Source organism: Mustela nigripes, chromosome 2 (genome assembly GCF_022355385.1).
Source record: "Mustela nigripes isolate SB6536 chromosome 2, MUSNIG.SB6536, whole genome shotgun sequence".
NCBI classification, from domain to species: domain Eukaryota; kingdom Metazoa; phylum Chordata; class Mammalia; order Carnivora; family Mustelidae; genus Mustela; species Mustela nigripes.
Window position 1 is genome coordinate 98,041,399 of NC_081558.1, and position 17,203 is coordinate 98,058,601.

Genomic DNA, 17,203 nt, shown 5'->3' on the forward strand with positions numbered 1-17,203 from the left:
GTCTCCTTTATGCACTGGGTCCCACAATGCTCTGCAGTCACACACCTGAGCACCTGGGGAGCGGGACAGACATTTTGCTTCTATATTCCCCCTGAGCTCCTCTGAAACAGGAGTGAGGTGATCCTACCTGATGTCTCTTGGTGAGCCACTGCTCCATAGGAACCCTACAAGAAATAAAAGCAGTTTAAAAAAAATTGCAATGGAATGACTACAGAGTACTGATAGCTAAGACAGCCTAATAAACACAGAGCTACAACAACCCTGCAAAATACACTAGGTTTCAGGGAGAAGGGGAACTTATGTTTGTTTAATCTGTGTACCTGACAGACTTGAAATACTCAATGTCCCAGCAAACACTACCCTGCCCTTCACTGGAGGCCAGTGAGCTTCTAATTCAGGATGAGATGAAGAGTAGGAGATTAACACTTGAAAAGGCCCAAAGGTCAAAGACCAAAATGATCCCAAACTCTCAGGTAGGCCTTCAGTCTCCAAAGGCTTGTGGGGTTTCTCTGGACAGAAGAGGAGACAGGGGAATAGGAACCTCATCAGCCATACCTCCCCATCTACCAATAGGACCTACCTTCAATTGCTCATTTCAAGACATAAGCCTGAACGTGGAATTTTCCACTTAAACAAATGAGGTTCCTTTTCTCTATTTCCTTGTTTTCATTCCTCCCACTCCTCCCCTTACCCTGCAAAGGCAGAATTGTTGAGTAAGTAGACACAATCAAAATGACACCAAGGTCACATTTAAAAAAAAAAAAATCACCTATCCTCAAGTAGACTCTGTTGCTTACATTAGCATATTCGTGATTTCCCATCTCCCACATGGTGCACAAGAAAAACTGTCCTTGGGTTATTCAAACCAAAGAAGAATGACAAGTACAACTAAAGACCCCAGGTTTCTAGCTGTTACAGGAAGAACTCTTTGTTCGTAAGACCATGGTTCATCATTTATACACACTTAATGTTTTTTACCTCAGGAAAGTCCATTCTCCAAGTCTCTGGGGTCTTTAAATGTTTACACTCCATTTGGCGTTTCCCAGTGTAAACTGTTATTCCCAGTATGGTTGCCTGCTTCTAGGAATGAATAGAAAGGATGCAATAAGCACGGACTAGTGTCTTTGGGAATTTGGTAAAAAAAAACACTGTAGGGGGGGAGGTGCCTGGGTGGCTCAGTGGGTTAAAGCCTCTGCCTTTCGCTCAGGTCATGATCCCAGCATTCTGGGATGGAGCCCTGCATGGAATCGGGCTCTCTGCTCGGCAGGGAGCCTGCTTCCTCCTCTCTCTCTGCTTACTTGTGATCTTTGTCTCTCAAATATATAAATAAAATCTTAAAAAAAAAAAAAAAAGAAGAAAGGAAAGGAAAGAAAACACTGTGGGAAGAGTAAGTGTGATTTCTGATGTTGAGTAGTTTTCAGTTTCCTTGATGAAATCGCACACGTTGTTGTTGCTGCTGTTTACATTCCATCCTTTACAAAGATCCCCTTGAAACCGGAAGGGCTGTTCAGAGAAGGAAAAGAGTTCTGTGGACAAAAGCAGGGAAAGCTTTAGGGAGGAGCGGAGGGCAGAGCCAGGCTTGAAGGATGGAGCAAACCTGTTATATATCTAGGAGAGGAGGAGAATACCAAGAGGTACTGAGCACAGCATTAAAAGGTTGGGGGAGGGCTGGGTGTCTCAGGTCATGATCTCAAGCTCCTGGGATTGAGCACCCCATCAGGCTCCCTGCTCAGTGGGGAGCCTCCTTCTCCCTCTTCTCCCACTTTTGCCTCCAGAGGGCACTGCTGCTTTCACAAAAGGAGGATACGGTCCTGCCTGCTAGGCTGTGGGTGTCCAATGGACTTTTGTTTTAGATGCGGTTGCACTTGTTTTTTCCTTCAGACCTAGGGATGTTCCTTGAAGACCCAGGGAGAGACTTGAGCGTGGGGGCAGCATTCATTTAACCTTCCCAAAATAAAAAGGAGCATAGTGCCCCATTCAGTCTCTTCTGCTTGTTTTTGTTTGTTTGTTTTTGTTTTTGTTTTTTGAGAGAGAGAGAGAGAGAGAGAAAGCAGGAGAGCAAGCACATGGAGGCGGTGCACATAGACAGAGGGAGAGAGAGAGTCTTGAGCTTTGGCCACGCTCAGCTCGGAGCCCCACCTAGGTCAAAGGTCCAGCTCACCAGCCGCCAAGATGAATCCCACACCTCTCTCTAGGCTATGCTTCTCCTGATCCTCAATTTTCCACTCTTCCTAAGCTGAGATCAAGAGATGAAAGCTTAACTGACTGAGCCTCTGGGCTCCCCCTAAATCGCTTTCAAATATGCCCCTACCCTCCTTTTGTACTGACACGATTCCATTTCAGGGCCTCAGAGCCTCTTGCCATACATTCTTCTTAAGGATTGAAATGTATTCAATTTTACATCTTATTGTTTGAAAAGTAGAGTGTTTACTGCTTCAAATTTAGAAAAACTTGAAAGCCTCCCTTCTACCTCCCTCACTACCTTTCCCTCCCAGATGCAGTCACTGTCATTATCCTCTCCTGGATCCTTCCAGAGGCATTTTTACACACAAGGTAGCCTCTTTCACACACTCTGTTGCATCTTGCCTTTCTCACATCATGCATCCTAGAGATTTCTCCGTGTTAGCACATAAAGAGCTTCTTCATTCTTTTCACTGCTCTTCACATTCCATTGTATAGATGCACTCTAGGCTGTTAAACTTCTAGGTCCCCCTATTTATGGACATTTCAGGAGTTTCCAATCTTCTGCTATTGTAATAAAGGCTGTAAGGAACAACTGTGTACACAGGTCACTTCACACAGGTGTTAACTGATGAATGGGCATATACTTTTAAAAATATGGCTACTAAAACACTTGAAAGTAACATATGTCCCTCCTCTTCTGTTTCTAATGGTCAGCACTGATCTAGACCCTTCCTAGGTCCCCTATCATTTCCTCCAAGGCCAAGCGCTTCCTCTCTGCTTCAGATCTCAGGGATTCTAGCCCCTCCAACGCTCCCCACCTCTCCTGCTTTTTGACATTCGGCTTCAAACTAATTCTTGGAGGCCTTAAGAGATTTTGCTTCCTTACTCACAAGTCCGCCTTCTTTTACCAGCCCTGAGGGCAGGGCTTCTGCTCTCACCTTTCTTCCCTAAGACACGGAGGTGGGGGGGTGGGCACGGTTAGCCAAATCAAGGCATGATCGGAGGAAAGTCCCGAGAGCCAGTCTAAAGGATAGGGTTGGAGGGAGGTCACTGATGACCTATGATAATGCAGGTGAACGAATTCAAATTTTAAGACAAATGTGAGTGCGTTTCACCTGAATTCCGAACGTGAGTTACATTTTCGTTGCAAATAATAGTAACAACAAGAAGAATGTAAAGGAATCATAAAGACAGGAGACAGTTTGACTTAGACCTCTGAGCCGTCCCCATCCTCACAGGGGGCAGCCGGCCCTGGAAACCCGCTTCTCATCCGCCCCCCCCCACCCCCACCCCCACCTCCCCGCGGGAGCCCGCAGGAGAGAAGCGGCAGCGGCAGCGACCACCGCCGCCGCGGGGCGCGGGTCAGGGGCCTGGGGGCCCGGACCTACTCACCCAGCTGACCGCCGCAGGAAGAGCGCCCAAGGGAGGGGAGGGGAGCGGCTCTGCCTGGCGCGGGGAGGGATTTCGGGGAAAGCGAAACTGAAACTCTGAGGGCCCAGGACTGCCGGGCGCGGGTCGGACCCGCTGCCCCCCATCGCCCGGAGCCCCAAGCCCGGAGCCATGGCCTCCGCGCTCTCCCCGCCGTCCCCGCTGCTCGTGCGGGTGTCCGAGTCCAGCCGTCGAACACGCTGGAAGCTGGAAATCTACTTCCAGAGCCAGCAGTCCGGCGGCGGGGAGTGCACCGTCCAGCCCCTCTACCACAGGGACCAGGTCACCTTCCTGGTGAAGTTCGCGGAACGGGCAGGTGAGCGGTGGGCCGGGGCTGCGCGTGCCAAGGCGCCTGGCCCCGCGGGATTCCAGGCAGACCCAGCTCATGCTGACCTAGGAGAGACGGCGGGAGAAAGTATGGCACCGTCTGATGGGGCTGGGATCCGGGGGCTGCTGCTGCCCAAAGACACAGCCCGATGAGGAGGGTAGACCCCAGAAGTGCCCAGTCAGCGATCTGGTCTGACCACATTTTAAAGTTGATGCTTTCCGGTATCCTGAACCTAACTCAAATTTCTCAGCTCTGGGAAGGACACCTTTCCCTCCCGCCAGACACTTGTATACTCTTGTCATTAAGGTATTCTATTTTTATGTTTTAATTACAACATTGATTTGTTTTTGAGAACTACATAAGTAATATATGATCACTATAGCAAAGTGGGAAAAGAATAAATAAAACCATCTGGAGATAAACAATATGACATACTTCTTTGCAGCCTTTTTTCTATGACTGTCAGTCAATCAACATATATTTACAAAATTCTGAGGCTATACCTTTGATTCCTGCTTTTTTCACTTAACTTTATATAATGAGTATTATTGCATATCACTGCAATGGGAAGCAGGAGACAATTTCAGAAATGTGACTTTTAAAGAGTGTATTTCCTTATCCTGAGCTTTTCATTTCTACAGTAAAACATAAGCCAGGGCACCTGCGTGGCTCAGTCAGCTCAACATCCACCTTCAGCTCAGGTCATGATCCCTGGGTCCTGGGATCCAGCCCACATCAGGCTCCCTGCTCAGTGGGGACTCTGCTTCTCCTTCCTCTCCTCCCCACTGCTCATGCTGGGGAGCGTGCATTCTCTCTCTCTCTCTCTTAAATAAATAAAATCTTTAAAAACAAACAAAAGCATAAGCTGCCCACATTAGAGTTTGAATAGTTCCTGCACCGCTGGTCCCCAACCCACTATTCCAGGATGCAGGGAACTGCCTTCTTGGGAAGCTGCTGGGGCAGGATACACATGAGGAAGAGGTTTATTTAAAGTCTTTCCTGGGGTGCCTGGGTGGCTCAGTAGGTTAAGCCTCTGCCTTTGGCTTAGGTCATGATCTCAGAGTCCTGAGAGCCGCATCGGGCTCTCTGCTCATTGGGGAGCCTGCTTCCTCCTCTCTCTGCCTCTCTGCCTACTGTGATCTCTCTTTCTATGTCAAATAAATAAATAAAATCTTTAAAAAAAAAACTGGGGTGCCTGGGTGGCTCAGTGGGTTAAAGCCTCTGCCTTCGGCTCAGGTCATGATCCCAGGGTCCTGGGATCAAGCCCCGCATCCAGCTCTCTGCTCAGCGCGAAGCCTGCCTCTCTTCCTCTCTCTCTCTGCCTGCCTCTCTGCCTACTTGTGATCTCTGTCTGTCAAATAAATAAATAAAATCTTAAAAAGTAAGTAAACAAGTAAAAATAAACATAAAGTCTTCCCCATGTGTATGTGTGTCTATAATGTCTCCACCAAAGCTAAAGAGAGAGTCTTGAAGAAAGAAAATCATCAGATTATGGTTGAAAACAAACTTGTGACTATTTTTCTGGAACCCACTAAGAATCCAATGGAGAAGAATGCAAGACCCAGAACATCTTTTTTGCCACAGTCACAGGAATGGGTGAGGTCTGGTGAGAAGCATCAAAACGAAGAACATATTCCTGATGTTATGGATTCCTGTCTGCAAAAGGTAAGGTTTGAAAGAAGGAGTTGGGAGGGGTATGTTCCTGCACCTTCCTCTCCGTTCACCATACCTTTCACTATTGATCTGACCACCACTTGCTGATGATGTACTAGGAGGCAGGCCCTCTTCTGGGCATGGGGACACAAAAGTGAACACAATAGACAAAGTCCCTGCTGGATGGGGAGGTACACAGAAAGACAACAAGCAAGTAAACAAAATAAAAGAAACAGTTTCAGGCAGTGATATGTGCTAAGAAGAAAATAGGATAGGGTTTGGCCTTAGAGGGTGACAGGGCCAAATTGAGGAAGGGGAAGGAGTGGTGCTGCTTCTGACCAGAAGTCAGAGACAACTTCTCTGAGGAGGTAACATTTGGCCTGAGACTTGAGTGATGAGAAGGAGCCAGCCATGTAGTCATTTGACAAATGAATATCAACTTCCAGTTGTGTGCTAGGCACTGTCACGGGAGCTGGGAATATAGCCAGGATCACAGACCCTGCTTCCAGGGACCTTACATTCTAGTGAGGGAAACAGATAAAAATAGTTAAAAAAAATAGATATATAATAAAATGTTTGCCAGTGGTAAGTGCTAGGAAGAAAAATAAGACAGGATAGATGATAAACAGTGACATCATTGTTTTATTTTTATTCAGACCATTATTTTAAACATCTCAGGAAAAACCTCTCAGATGAGGTACTGAGTAGAGACATGAATGAAGTAAGGGAGCAAGCTAAGTGAGGTAAGAATGTTTGAGGCAGAAGGAAGTACAAGTGCAAAGGCCCTGAGACAGGAGCTTCTATCCTGAAGCCCAGGGGCTTCAAGGAGGGAGACTATTGTGGCTAGAAGGCAGGAAGGGGGGGAAGGAGAGGAACTTGGAGAGGTAGCCAGAAGTCAGGTCTTTGGGGGATGAAGGCAGGGACTTAGGATTTTAACTTCAATCTTAGGGGGTCCATCTGATGGTTTTGAGCCAAGGGAGTGGGGTGATCTGGTTTATACTTCTGGAGGCTCACTTTGGCTGCTGTGTGGAGGACTGAGTGTAGGAAGGGGCCAAAGGGAAAACAAAATGAGAGCCCAGATAGGAGGGGTTGCGGCAGGAGGAGAGCAAGGTGACAGGGGCTTGGAGTCTGGGTGGTCCTGATGGAGGTGTGAGAGGTGGCTGGATTTGGGCAACATCTGAAGGATGATCTGGATGAAGGATGTTGTATGCAGAGGAAGTAGCATGTACAAAAACCAGAGAAATCTTGCTTTTCTGTTACATTCAGTATGCATCTGTCCTTTTTAGCCTAATCTGGTGTTTCTGTCCTCTATGCAAGCTTCTAAAGGTCAGAACTTAGAGAGCATGCAGTTAGGTATTTAGTTTTTTAGTTTTTTTTAAAAAGGGGAGGGGGACTAAAGATGAGAAAAAAGCAGCAAATAGGATTTATGGCTCCCCTTGAAGCTCATAGGCTCTTTTGAGAACTGTAGCAACTTTCCCAGAAAGCCTATGTACCTTCCCTCCACCCCATTCCCCAATAGTGGACATAGAGGACAGCTCTAGAATCCGGACTTTGTGTCCACGTCACTTTTCAAATATGCTCATGCCCAGGCTCTGCATTTACAACAAAATCTCTAGAGATGGACCTGGGCCTTGGCTTTTTTGTTTGTTTGCTTTTGTTTTGTTTTAATTCCCCAGGTGATTCTAACGGGCAGAACGAGCTGGGAACCTCTAGGCTATAGCCTGCTGCATCCTCTGCCAAAAGGATTTGAAAGCAGTCACCCTCTGGTTGTTTCTCTGGTCTACTGTCCTAGACTTTGTGGTTTTTTTTTTGTTTTTTTGTTTTTTTTTTAAGATTTTATTTATTTGAGAGGAAAAGAGAGCATGAGGTGGGGGAGGGTCAGAAAGAGAAGCAGACTCCCCACCAAGGGACTCGATCCTGAAAATCTGGGATCATGATCTGAGCCAAAAAGAGTTGCTTAAACTAACTGAGGCTCCCAAGCTCCTGAAACCTAGGTGGTTTTTTTTGTTTGTTTGTTTTTAATTTCTTTTCAGTATAACAGAATTCATTGTTTATGCACTACACCTAGTGCTCCATGCAATACGTGCCCTCCATAATACCCACCACCAGGCTCCTCCAACCTCCCACCCCCCTACCCCTTCAAACCCCTCAGATTGTTTTTCAGAGTCCATAGTCTCTCATGGTTCACCTCCCCCTCCAATTTCCCTCAACTCCCTTCTCCTCTCCATCTCCCCATGTCCTCTATGTTATTTCTTATGCTCCACAAATAAGTGGAAACCATATGATAATTGACTCTATCTGCTTGACTTATTTCACTCAGTATAATAGACTTTGTCTTGATAAGAGACTGGAGGACTGATGTCCGAGAGATTTTATTTGTTCCTTTTAAAATTTCAGATCTTTCTTAGCGTCACAGCAGACCTGAACTGTAAGCTGTTCTCTAAAGAGCAAAGGGAACACATAACCACTATGTGCCCCAAGGTCAAAAAGATGGAAGGGGACGATGGAATTGAGAAGGTGTGCGGCACCTTCAGAGATATTGAAAAAATATATCACTTCTTGAATAAGCAACTCCAAGAAAGTGGGTGCAAATTTGAATCTTCCCCTTTGACAATGGAGAGGAAGCCACTCCATCAGCAGAACCAGAAGAACAGCTGTGTTTCTCCCTTGGAACCAAAAACCAAGGCAGAAGACGAAAGCAACCGTCTTGAAATTCCCTTGCCTTTCTTTGAGTATTTCCAGTATAACTATCCTGATAAAATAGACTCGATACAGAAAAGATTTGGTGTAAAAATTAAAATAATAACTCAGGAGAGTTCTCCGAATACTGTCTATTTAGACTTCACCTCCAATCCATCAAGTGATCTCCAAGCCGCTAGAGAGTCTTTTATCAGTGAATTTCAGAAAACCGTGGGATCTCTGGAGCAGAAATGTGTTGCTTTTGCAGACACTGAACAGACCAATGAGATCAAACAGAAACTGAATCAACGATTTACAAAGCTCCCTATAAAGGAGAAAGGAAGAGAATTAACTCTCCTTGGGACCCAAGATGACATTTTCGCTGCCAGATATTTTTTTGACCTAAAAGCCTCTGAAAGTCTTGTCATGGGACCTGTGAAAATATCGACTCCCACATGCCTGATGAATAGAATTGAAGTTGACACAGCTCACTATATGCTTGTAAAAGCTGAATTACTCCAGGAGATGACAGAATTAGAAGAAAAGTACGATACTCGTTGTGAGGTTTGGGGAGACAGTAATAAAATCCACATTCTCTTTGAACCTAAGGACAAGGAATTCGATCTGTCTGCCCATGCTTATTCCAGTTTCATCGATGCCTATCAATATGTGTCAAGTCAGCTGATGAGAGAAGTTCTTTCACTGAAACCTCTGGGCAAAGAGAGAAAGCACTTACATCAGAACAAGTTTGCAGATGACTTCAGAGAAAACCATCCGCATGTACACTTTGTACTAAATCAAGAGTCAATGACTTTGACTGGGTTGCCAAATCACCTTGCAAAGGCAAAGCAGTATATCTTTAAAAAAGTGGGAATGTCCCTGTTAGCTGGAGATCAAAAGAATGAGGACCAAGAAACACGCGTGGACATTGATAGTAATGACTCAAAAGTAGCTCTCTCGACATTCCAGCACTCTGCCAGTTCCGGGGCGTCAGGAGGGGAGAAGGAAGAGGACATATGTAGCATCTGTATTGACATCATTAGAGACAAACAAGTGCTATCGAAGTGCAAGCACGCATTCTGCACCTCTTGTATTAACAAAGCTTTTTCCTATAAGCCGGTCTGTCCTGTGTGCCAGACTTGCTATGGTATCCAGAAAGGCAATCAGCCAGAGGGAACCATGACTGTTACCGTCCTAAAAGACTCACTTCCAGGTTATGAATCCTGTGGCTCCATTATGATTACTTATAATATGAAAGGAGGCATACAAACAGTAAGTGTTTCTGAGGTACATGCGTTTCTTTTCAATATGCTAGAATGAGCAGAGACTCATGAGACTGTTCTGGTGCAGATTACTGAATATCCCAGGGAATAATTTCCATGTGTATTTCCATGTGCAAGGGCTTTAAATGGGAATAAGAATAATATCAGTAGTAAAGGCAGCAATGTTTGCTTGTAACTTAGGTATCTTTTGTGTCTGTTAAGGCAGAGAAAGAGCAGGTGATGATTTTGTGTTAGAATGGGGCAAGTCAGGGGCTCCTGGGTGGCTCAGTGGGTTAACCCTCTGCCTTCAGCTCAGGTTATGATCCCAGGGTCCTGGGATCAAGCCCCACTTCGGGCTCTTTGTTTCCCCTACTTCCCCCTCTCTCTCTGCCTGCCTCTCTGCCTACTTGTCATCTCTCTCTCTCTCTCTCTCTCTGTGTTCAATAAATAAATAAAAAATCTTAAAAAAAAAAGAATAGGGCAAGTCAGAAGATGGATAGTGTTTCCAGCATGAATTTAGGCAAAGAGAGAAATATGAATTATTGGGAATAAGTGCAAACCTCCAAAAAAAATTTTTTTTGTTGTTTTTTATTTGCCCTATCTGCAAATGAGCACATCTATCTGTACAGTAAACTTTAGACATGAGTGTTTTCATGTGTTATTTTCTTGTCTTCATACAGAAAGAGCACCCAAACCCAGGAAAGAAATACAATGGATTACAACGAAGAGCTTACTTGCCTGATAATGAGGAAGGAAATGAGGTTTTGAGACTGCTTCGTAGAGCCTTTGATCAAAAGCTGATTTTCACAGTGGGGGATTCTCGAATGCTAGGAATCTCCAATGTCATTACATGGAATGATATCCACCACAAAACGTCTCCGTTTGGGGGACCACAAATGTGAGAAACTTCTGAAACATAATGATTGCTAAACGGGATTTAGAGGTTGTAAAATACGGCAGTTTGAGAGGGTTGCTAGAAGGAGACTTTATAGCAGTGGCATTGGATACAGTATTTTTTGAAGTAAAGTTGACTACAATGTTACACTAGTTTCAGGTGTACAACAGTTGATTTGACAATTCTGTACATTAACTCAGTGCTTACCACAGTAAGTGTAGTTACCATCCGTCATTTATTCTACAACTGGAGATTTGTATCTTTTAGTCCCCTTCCCCTCTTTTGCCTAACCTCCCAACCTCTAGCCCCCTTCCCCTAGCAACCACCAGTTTGTTCTCTATATTTATGAGACTGTTTCTCTGTGTGTGTGTTTTGTATTTTAGGTTCCACATATATGTGAAGTCATATGGTTTTGGTCCTCTAACTTATTTCACCCAGCATAATAACCTCTAGGTCTATCTATGTTGTTGTGAATGGCCAGAATTCATTCTTTTTTATGGTTTAGTATTATTACATTATATGGACCGTGTGTGCGTATATATACACACACACGTATGTACATATATATAAATGTATATTTTATATATATATATTATATATGTAATCTTCTTAACTCATTTATTTATAGGTAGACACTCAAGTTGCTTCCATAGCTTGACTATTGTAAATAATGCTGCAATAAACATAGGGGTGCATATATCTTTTAGAACTGTGCTTTGATTTTCTTTGGGTAAATACCCAGCAGTGGAATTACTGGATTATACAGTATTTTTATTTTTGCCTTTTTGAGGAACTGCCGTACTGTTTTCTACAGTGCCTGCACCAATTCACATTCCCTTTTTTGCACATCCTTGCTAACACTTGTTTCTTGTCTTTTTGATACGAAGTGTGAAGTGATATCTCATTGTGGTTTTGATTTGCGTTTCCCTGATGATTAGTGATATTGGGCATCTTTTCATGTGTCTGTTGGCCATCAAATGATTCCATTCATTTTGTGATTCCATACAAATGTTATGTCTTCTTTGGAAAATGTCTATGCAGATTCCCTGCTCATTTTTAAATCCGGTTATTTGTGAGATTTTTGGTGTTGAGCTACAATGAGTTCTTTATATATTTTGGATATTAACCTCTTATCAGGTTTATTGTTTGCAAGTATCTTCTCACATTTAGTAGGTTTCCTTTTTGCTTTATTGCAAAAGCTTTTTAGTTTGATGTAGTCCCAATAGTTCATTTTTACTTTTGTCTCTCTTGCCCAAGGAGGAGATCCAGAAAGAAGTTGCTAAGACCAATGTCCAAGAGATTACTACCTATGTTTTCTTTGAGGAATTTTCTGGTTTCAAACCTTACATTTAGGTTTTTAATCCACTTTGAATTTATTTTTGTGTCTGGTTTAAGAAAGTGGCCCAGTTTTATTCTTTTCCGTGTAGCTGTCCAGTTTCCCCAACACAATTATTGAAGAGATTGCCTCTCCCATTATATATTATTATCTCCTTTGTGGTAGATGAATTGACCATGTAAATGTGGGTTTATTTCTAAGTCTCTGTTCTGCTCCATTGATCTAGGTCTTTTTTAGTGCTGATAGCATGCTGTTTTGATTACTATAGCTTTGTGGTATAGCTTGGAAATCTGGAATTGTGACGTTACCAGCTTTGTTCCTCTTTCTTAAGATTGCTTGGCTATTTGGGGTCTTTTGTCATTCCATACAAATTTTAGGATTAAGTGTTGAAGTTCTATGAAAAATACTGTTGGTAATTTGAGAGAGATTGCATGGAATCTGTAGATTGCTTTGGGTAGTAAGGAAATTTTAACAATAGTAATTCTTCCAATCCATGAGCATGGTGTACTTTTTCATTTGTTTGTGTCATCTTCAATTTCTTTCATCAGATTTCAGTTTTTGGAGTACAGCTCTTTCACCTTCTTGATTAAATTTATTCCTGGTTATTTTATTCTTTTTGATGCAATTGTAAATGAGCTTGTTTTCCCAATTTCTCTTTCTGCTTTGTTATTAGTGTGTAGAAATACAACTGATTTGTAATATATAAATTTTGTATCATGCAACTTTACTGAATTCATTTCTTAACTACAGTAAAGTATTTTGAGAGATGCTAGTCTGGAATGATAATATAAAGCAGAAATATTGGTTCTATCACCTTCTACCCTCCAAACCACAAAGTGTCACACAGTTACTAAATTTTGCATTAAAGGGAGGGAACTTCAAAATATAGGATGAATGGTATCTAAGGCGATTTAATTTGGGGTTTCCTGTCTGTTTGGAAGATAGATCCTAGCAATGTTATTTACTTTGCCTTCTTTTAAAATCACCCTTTATTTTACTCTCCCTTCCCAATGGTCCATAGAGATCCTAAATTCACTTGACCAGTAGTACTCTAGGAAAAGTCTCAGTTAATGTCTTTACTTGCTCTTTATGAAATTCAAACAGAATGCCTCAAACCCTTAGTGTCCAAAAGGGAATGTGCCCTGAGAATTTTGAAGATTTCCCAAATTAGAAAATTCTCCTGTAGAATATGATTACCCTTCATAATATATAGTGTAGTACGACTTTAGGAGAGTCATTGCTTACCATGAGGTGAAAATTAAAAACAAATTCTTATTGGAAGGCAGATACTGGGCAGAGAGCTAGGCTCAATTATCAGCTAAATGACGCACATCTGCACACTTACAAGTGATTGTAATTCATTTGCTTGCAGTCTTGTTTTTGAATGTTTGCAACCCTGAATGTTAATGTCAGGGATCTACTGTACAGATTCCTCAAGACCGTTTGTGAAGAAACTAAGGAGCTTTTTCCTTCCGCAGGTATGGCTACCCTGATCCAGATTACCTGAAACGTGTCAAATTGGAGCTGAAAAGTAAAGGAATTGAGTAAGAAGGGATGTCTTGAGCCAAGCTTTCAAAAGACACAGTTGAAGAAACACTTTTTAAATTATTTCCTCTTGGGGCACCTGAGTGACTCAGTGGGTTAAAGCCTCTGCCTTCAGCTCAGGTCATGATCCCAGAGTCCTGGGATCGAACCCCACATTGGGCTCTCTGCCTGACAGGGAGCTTGCTTCTTCCTCTCTCTCTGCCTGCCTCTCTGCCTACTTGTGATCTCTCTCTGTCAAATATACAAATAAAAATCTTAATAAATAAATAAATTCATCTCAATGGGGCACCTGGGTGGCTCAGTCAGTTAAGCATCTCCTTCAGGCTCAGGTCAAGACCCAGTGTCTGGGGATGGAGCCCTGAGTCAGGTTCCCTGCTCAGCAAGGAATCTGCTTCTCCCTCTCCCACTTCCCCTGCTTGTGCTTTCGCTCTCTCTCTCTTTCTCTCTCTCTGTCAAATAAATAAATCTTAAAAAAAATTTTTGTTTGTCTCAAGAAGTGGTCTGTGTAAGAGTGAGAATGTGCTAGTCTATCATTTCTGGAATGTTACTTTTAATGGAAGATAAAAGCTACAAATATTTGTGTGATTTTGTAGGTGTTAGGCCTCATTCTTGGGTCATCTTCGGTGAGGGTAGAGGGAGTGCTGTGGTTCTGAAATCATATTCTGTGTTCTTAATTTGAAATATTAGCTGTCAGGATGCCTGGGTGGCTCAGTTGGTTGGACGACTGCCTTCAGCTCAGGTCATGATCCCGGAGTCCTGGGATCAAGTCCCGCATCGGACTCCCAGCTCCATGGGGAGTCTGCTTCTCTCTCTGACCTTCTCCTCGTTCATGCTCTCTCTCACTGTCTCTCTCTCAAGTAAATAAATAAAATCTTTAAAAAAAAAAAAAAGAAAGAAAGAAATAGTAGCTGTCTATCAATCCTCTTTTTATTGCCATCTCTGAGGTAGACTTTTGGTTTTTTCTTTGTTCCTTAAGTACCCTAAAAGTAAAATCCTAGTGTGAAGGGGGCCTGGGGGGAGGGGCTTTGGTTATGGAAAAGTAGAAACACACATTTCCCTCCCTCCCTCATGGCCAGAAAAGTGGCAAGAAGCAGAGATTGGGCAACCTTTGGTAATAAATAGAGTAAGGCTACTATTTTTCACAGTACAGAGCCTGATACACAGTTGGTGCTTCATAATTTTTTGCTGCCTGCCCAGGCTGCTAATAGCCCAACAGAGGGATATATTTCCCTAAACCTTTGACAGAGGCTAGAGTTAGGAAGCCATTTCTGGGGACCTCACCACTGATTTGGAAAACTTGAGTTTCTTACTCCAGAACACTCAGCCTCTGAACTCTCAACTCTGAATGTTGTTGACCAGCCTCTAACTTGCCCTTGCTCCCTCCTGACTTAAAATATGCTGTATGGGGTGCATTTTCCCTGTCATACTAATGCTACCAAAAATGTTTCTGAACATTTTTTTCTTATGGATATTACTGTACTTTTTAAGTATTCCCTGCTTCCAGTTCAACAAATAAATTAGTTTCAGTTTCCATAGACCATGATTTCCTCAGTGGTATAGCCTCCACCGTAGCAGTTTTTCCATGCTTTTTACTAAGAAGTTCCACCAAGTCCTGTTTTCTCCCTTAAAGTCTCTCCATGATACTCTCTGTAGACAGAGACAAGGTTGTAGTTGAGCCTACTATTAGAGATATATAGCATGTCAAAACGTACTTTTAAGTGGTTCTCTAAGTCTGAAGAAAATCATACAAGCAAATTATCTGCTTGTCCCAGCCCCTCTCCAAAGAAGATGAAAAAGAAGTCTTTTTCTTTTCCTAAAGATACACATACACACATGTCTGCATTTGTTAATCAGATGGTAGTAGCTAATATTTATTATGGATTTATTTTGTCCTCTTTATAAGAGCTTTATATCTGTGATTAATACTTTAATATTATCCCCATTTTGTAACTGAGAAAACTTATGCATAGAGAGGATAAGTACGCTGACAAAGGTCACATAGTTTAAAAGTAGACGTGCTGGGATTTGAAGAAGATAGTCTGGCCCTAAGGCTTCCCCCGCACAGAGTCACCCTGTCTCCTAGAGGGGACTTCTGCCTGGAGCTGGCTGAGGAATTCCCATGTTTTTGCGTTTCTTTCAGAAATGCATTCCTGCACAGTACTCAAAGTAGATTTTTTCCAAGGACGTCCTGTATGAAGAATTTAAAAACCCAGAATCTTTTCATTTATCCAGAGAGCTGAGGAAGCTTAAGTTAAGTGATAGGTCATTTTTTAAAAAAATCAGATTATACATTTAGTTTTTGGTGATTCATTAAAGTCTTTACTGTTATGATGGTTTTATGTCTACGATCTTTTAGCTGAATTTGCTTCAGAAAAGCTACAGTCTGGGTCCTGCTAAGTTCCAGATCCTTGGCTACAATGTGTGTGCAAAGGAAAGTTTCATGGTGAGACTGGTTGGTGAGCCTTTGGATTACTGCTCTCATTCTGTGGAAGGTATTATCACCTGTATCTGCTTTAAATAGGGGCACCTGGGTGGCTCAGTCAGTTGAGTGTCTGACTCTTGATGTTGGCTCAGGTCATGATCTCTCGGTTGTGGGATGGAGCCCCAAGTAGGGTTCCAAGCTCAGCAAGGAGTCTGCTTGTCCCTCTCCCTCTGCTCCTCCCCCTGCACCCCCTGCTTGCTCTCTCTCTCAAATTAAATAACTAATTAAATAAATAAAATCTTACAAAGAAAGAAAGTTATATCCATAGAGGAATAGATTGTCTATGTTCCTCCCCGTACTCCTTCTTTCTCTTCCCTTGGGATGAGATTCTGTGAGTTCTGTACACCACCACCAGTGTACAGCAATATACCATGTGAGCAGATGTCCGCTGTTGATTTTCTGTGTAGCTATTTGCTAAGTAGTATCGCAGTAAAATGTAATAGGATTGACTTCACTACCATCAATTTCAGCTGTGAAAATCACAATCCTTAATATTTTTTTTTTCCTTAACACAAAGGGTATCATAAGATAAAAGTAGGCTACAGGATTCATCTCTTCTCTCCTTCTAGAGAAAAACGGATGCCAGACCCTATTAAATAGCCTTTGTCCCCTCCTTGCTCCTAGAGTTTCTTTTTCACCTTTCCAACATCAGTGCTGGATTACCCAGACGGCTCACTGGGTATCAGCAAATCAGGGCACCTTCTCTCCGAGGGAAAAAGAGAATTGAAATTAAGATATTTCATGTTTTTTTAAAGATAGACGTCTTCTGCATCCAATTCCCATGTGGGGGTTCTCCTTCCATACATCCAACCAATTCTCTTATACCAGTTGGGGGTCCTATAATTCAACTCAATTCTGGCACCCTGGACTCAGAGATAGCATCAGATTTCACAGGCTAATGGGGCTGCATCCCCACAAGACTGCTGTCTACTTTGGATCCCAAAAGCAAGCGTAGGATGCCACCTGTGATTCTGGCTGAATGGCTGTAAATCTCTGGTCCTTCATGATCCCCTCCTTGGGTTTGCTTAATTTGCTAAAGCAGCTCGGGAAACCAGTTTACTCATTACATCACTGGTTTATTATAAAAGCATATGACTCATTGATTTCTGGATGGAAAAGATGCATAGGGCAAGGTGTGGGTAAAGGACTTGGAGCTTCCGGGCCTCCAAGCAAACCACTATGTCCAAATCTCCACCTGTTCATTCACCTGGAAGCTCTTCAAACCCCATCCTTTCCAGGTTTTTATGGAGTCTTCAAAATGTAGGCGTGATTGATCAGATCTCCAGTCATTTGTGATTGAAGTCAACCTCCACCCTCCCCGCCTCCCCAGAGGTCAGGGGTTGGGACTAAAAGTTCCAACCGTCTAATCATGTAGTTGATTCCTCTGGCAACCAGCCTTAGGTCCTCTCAC

General features: G+C 43.0%; 2 protein-coding genes across 3 annotated transcripts in view; one reads left to right on the plus strand and one right to left on the minus strand.

Moving 5' to 3' along the window:
- Positions 1–3,658, minus strand: part of PARP9 (poly(ADP-ribose) polymerase family member 9) — a 35,930-nt gene extending 32,272 nt beyond the window's left edge. The window contains exons 1-3 of the mRNA XM_059391064.1: positions 3,577–3,658; positions 979–1,080; positions 128–164 (exon numbers count right to left, since the gene is read on the minus strand). Of these exons, the coding sequence (XP_059247047.1) occupies positions 128–164; positions 979–1,032 (91 nt within the window). The 5' untranslated portion in view covers positions 1,033–1,080; positions 3,577–3,658. The remainder of the gene's footprint in view (positions 1–127; positions 165–978; positions 1,081–3,576) is intronic.
- On the plus strand, positions 3,658–13,782 carry DTX3L (deltex E3 ubiquitin ligase 3L). Of its 2 annotated transcripts, none has more exons than XM_059391061.1 (5): positions 3,658–3,928; positions 5,394–5,605; positions 7,991–9,544; positions 10,215–10,432; positions 13,244–13,782. In XM_059391061.1, the coding sequence occupies exons 1-5, from the start codon at positions 3,745–3,747 to the stop codon at positions 13,311–13,313; spliced, it is 2,238 nt and encodes a 745-aa protein (XP_059247044.1). In that variant the 5' UTR covers positions 3,658–3,744; the 3' UTR covers positions 13,314–13,782. The 2 variants fall into 2 exon arrangements, with proteins under 2 accessions (XP_059247044.1, XP_059247046.1); XM_059391063.1 differs by having other exon boundaries at positions 3,838–3,928; positions 5,477–5,605.
- The last annotated feature ends 3,421 nt before the right edge of the window (positions 13,783–17,203 follow it).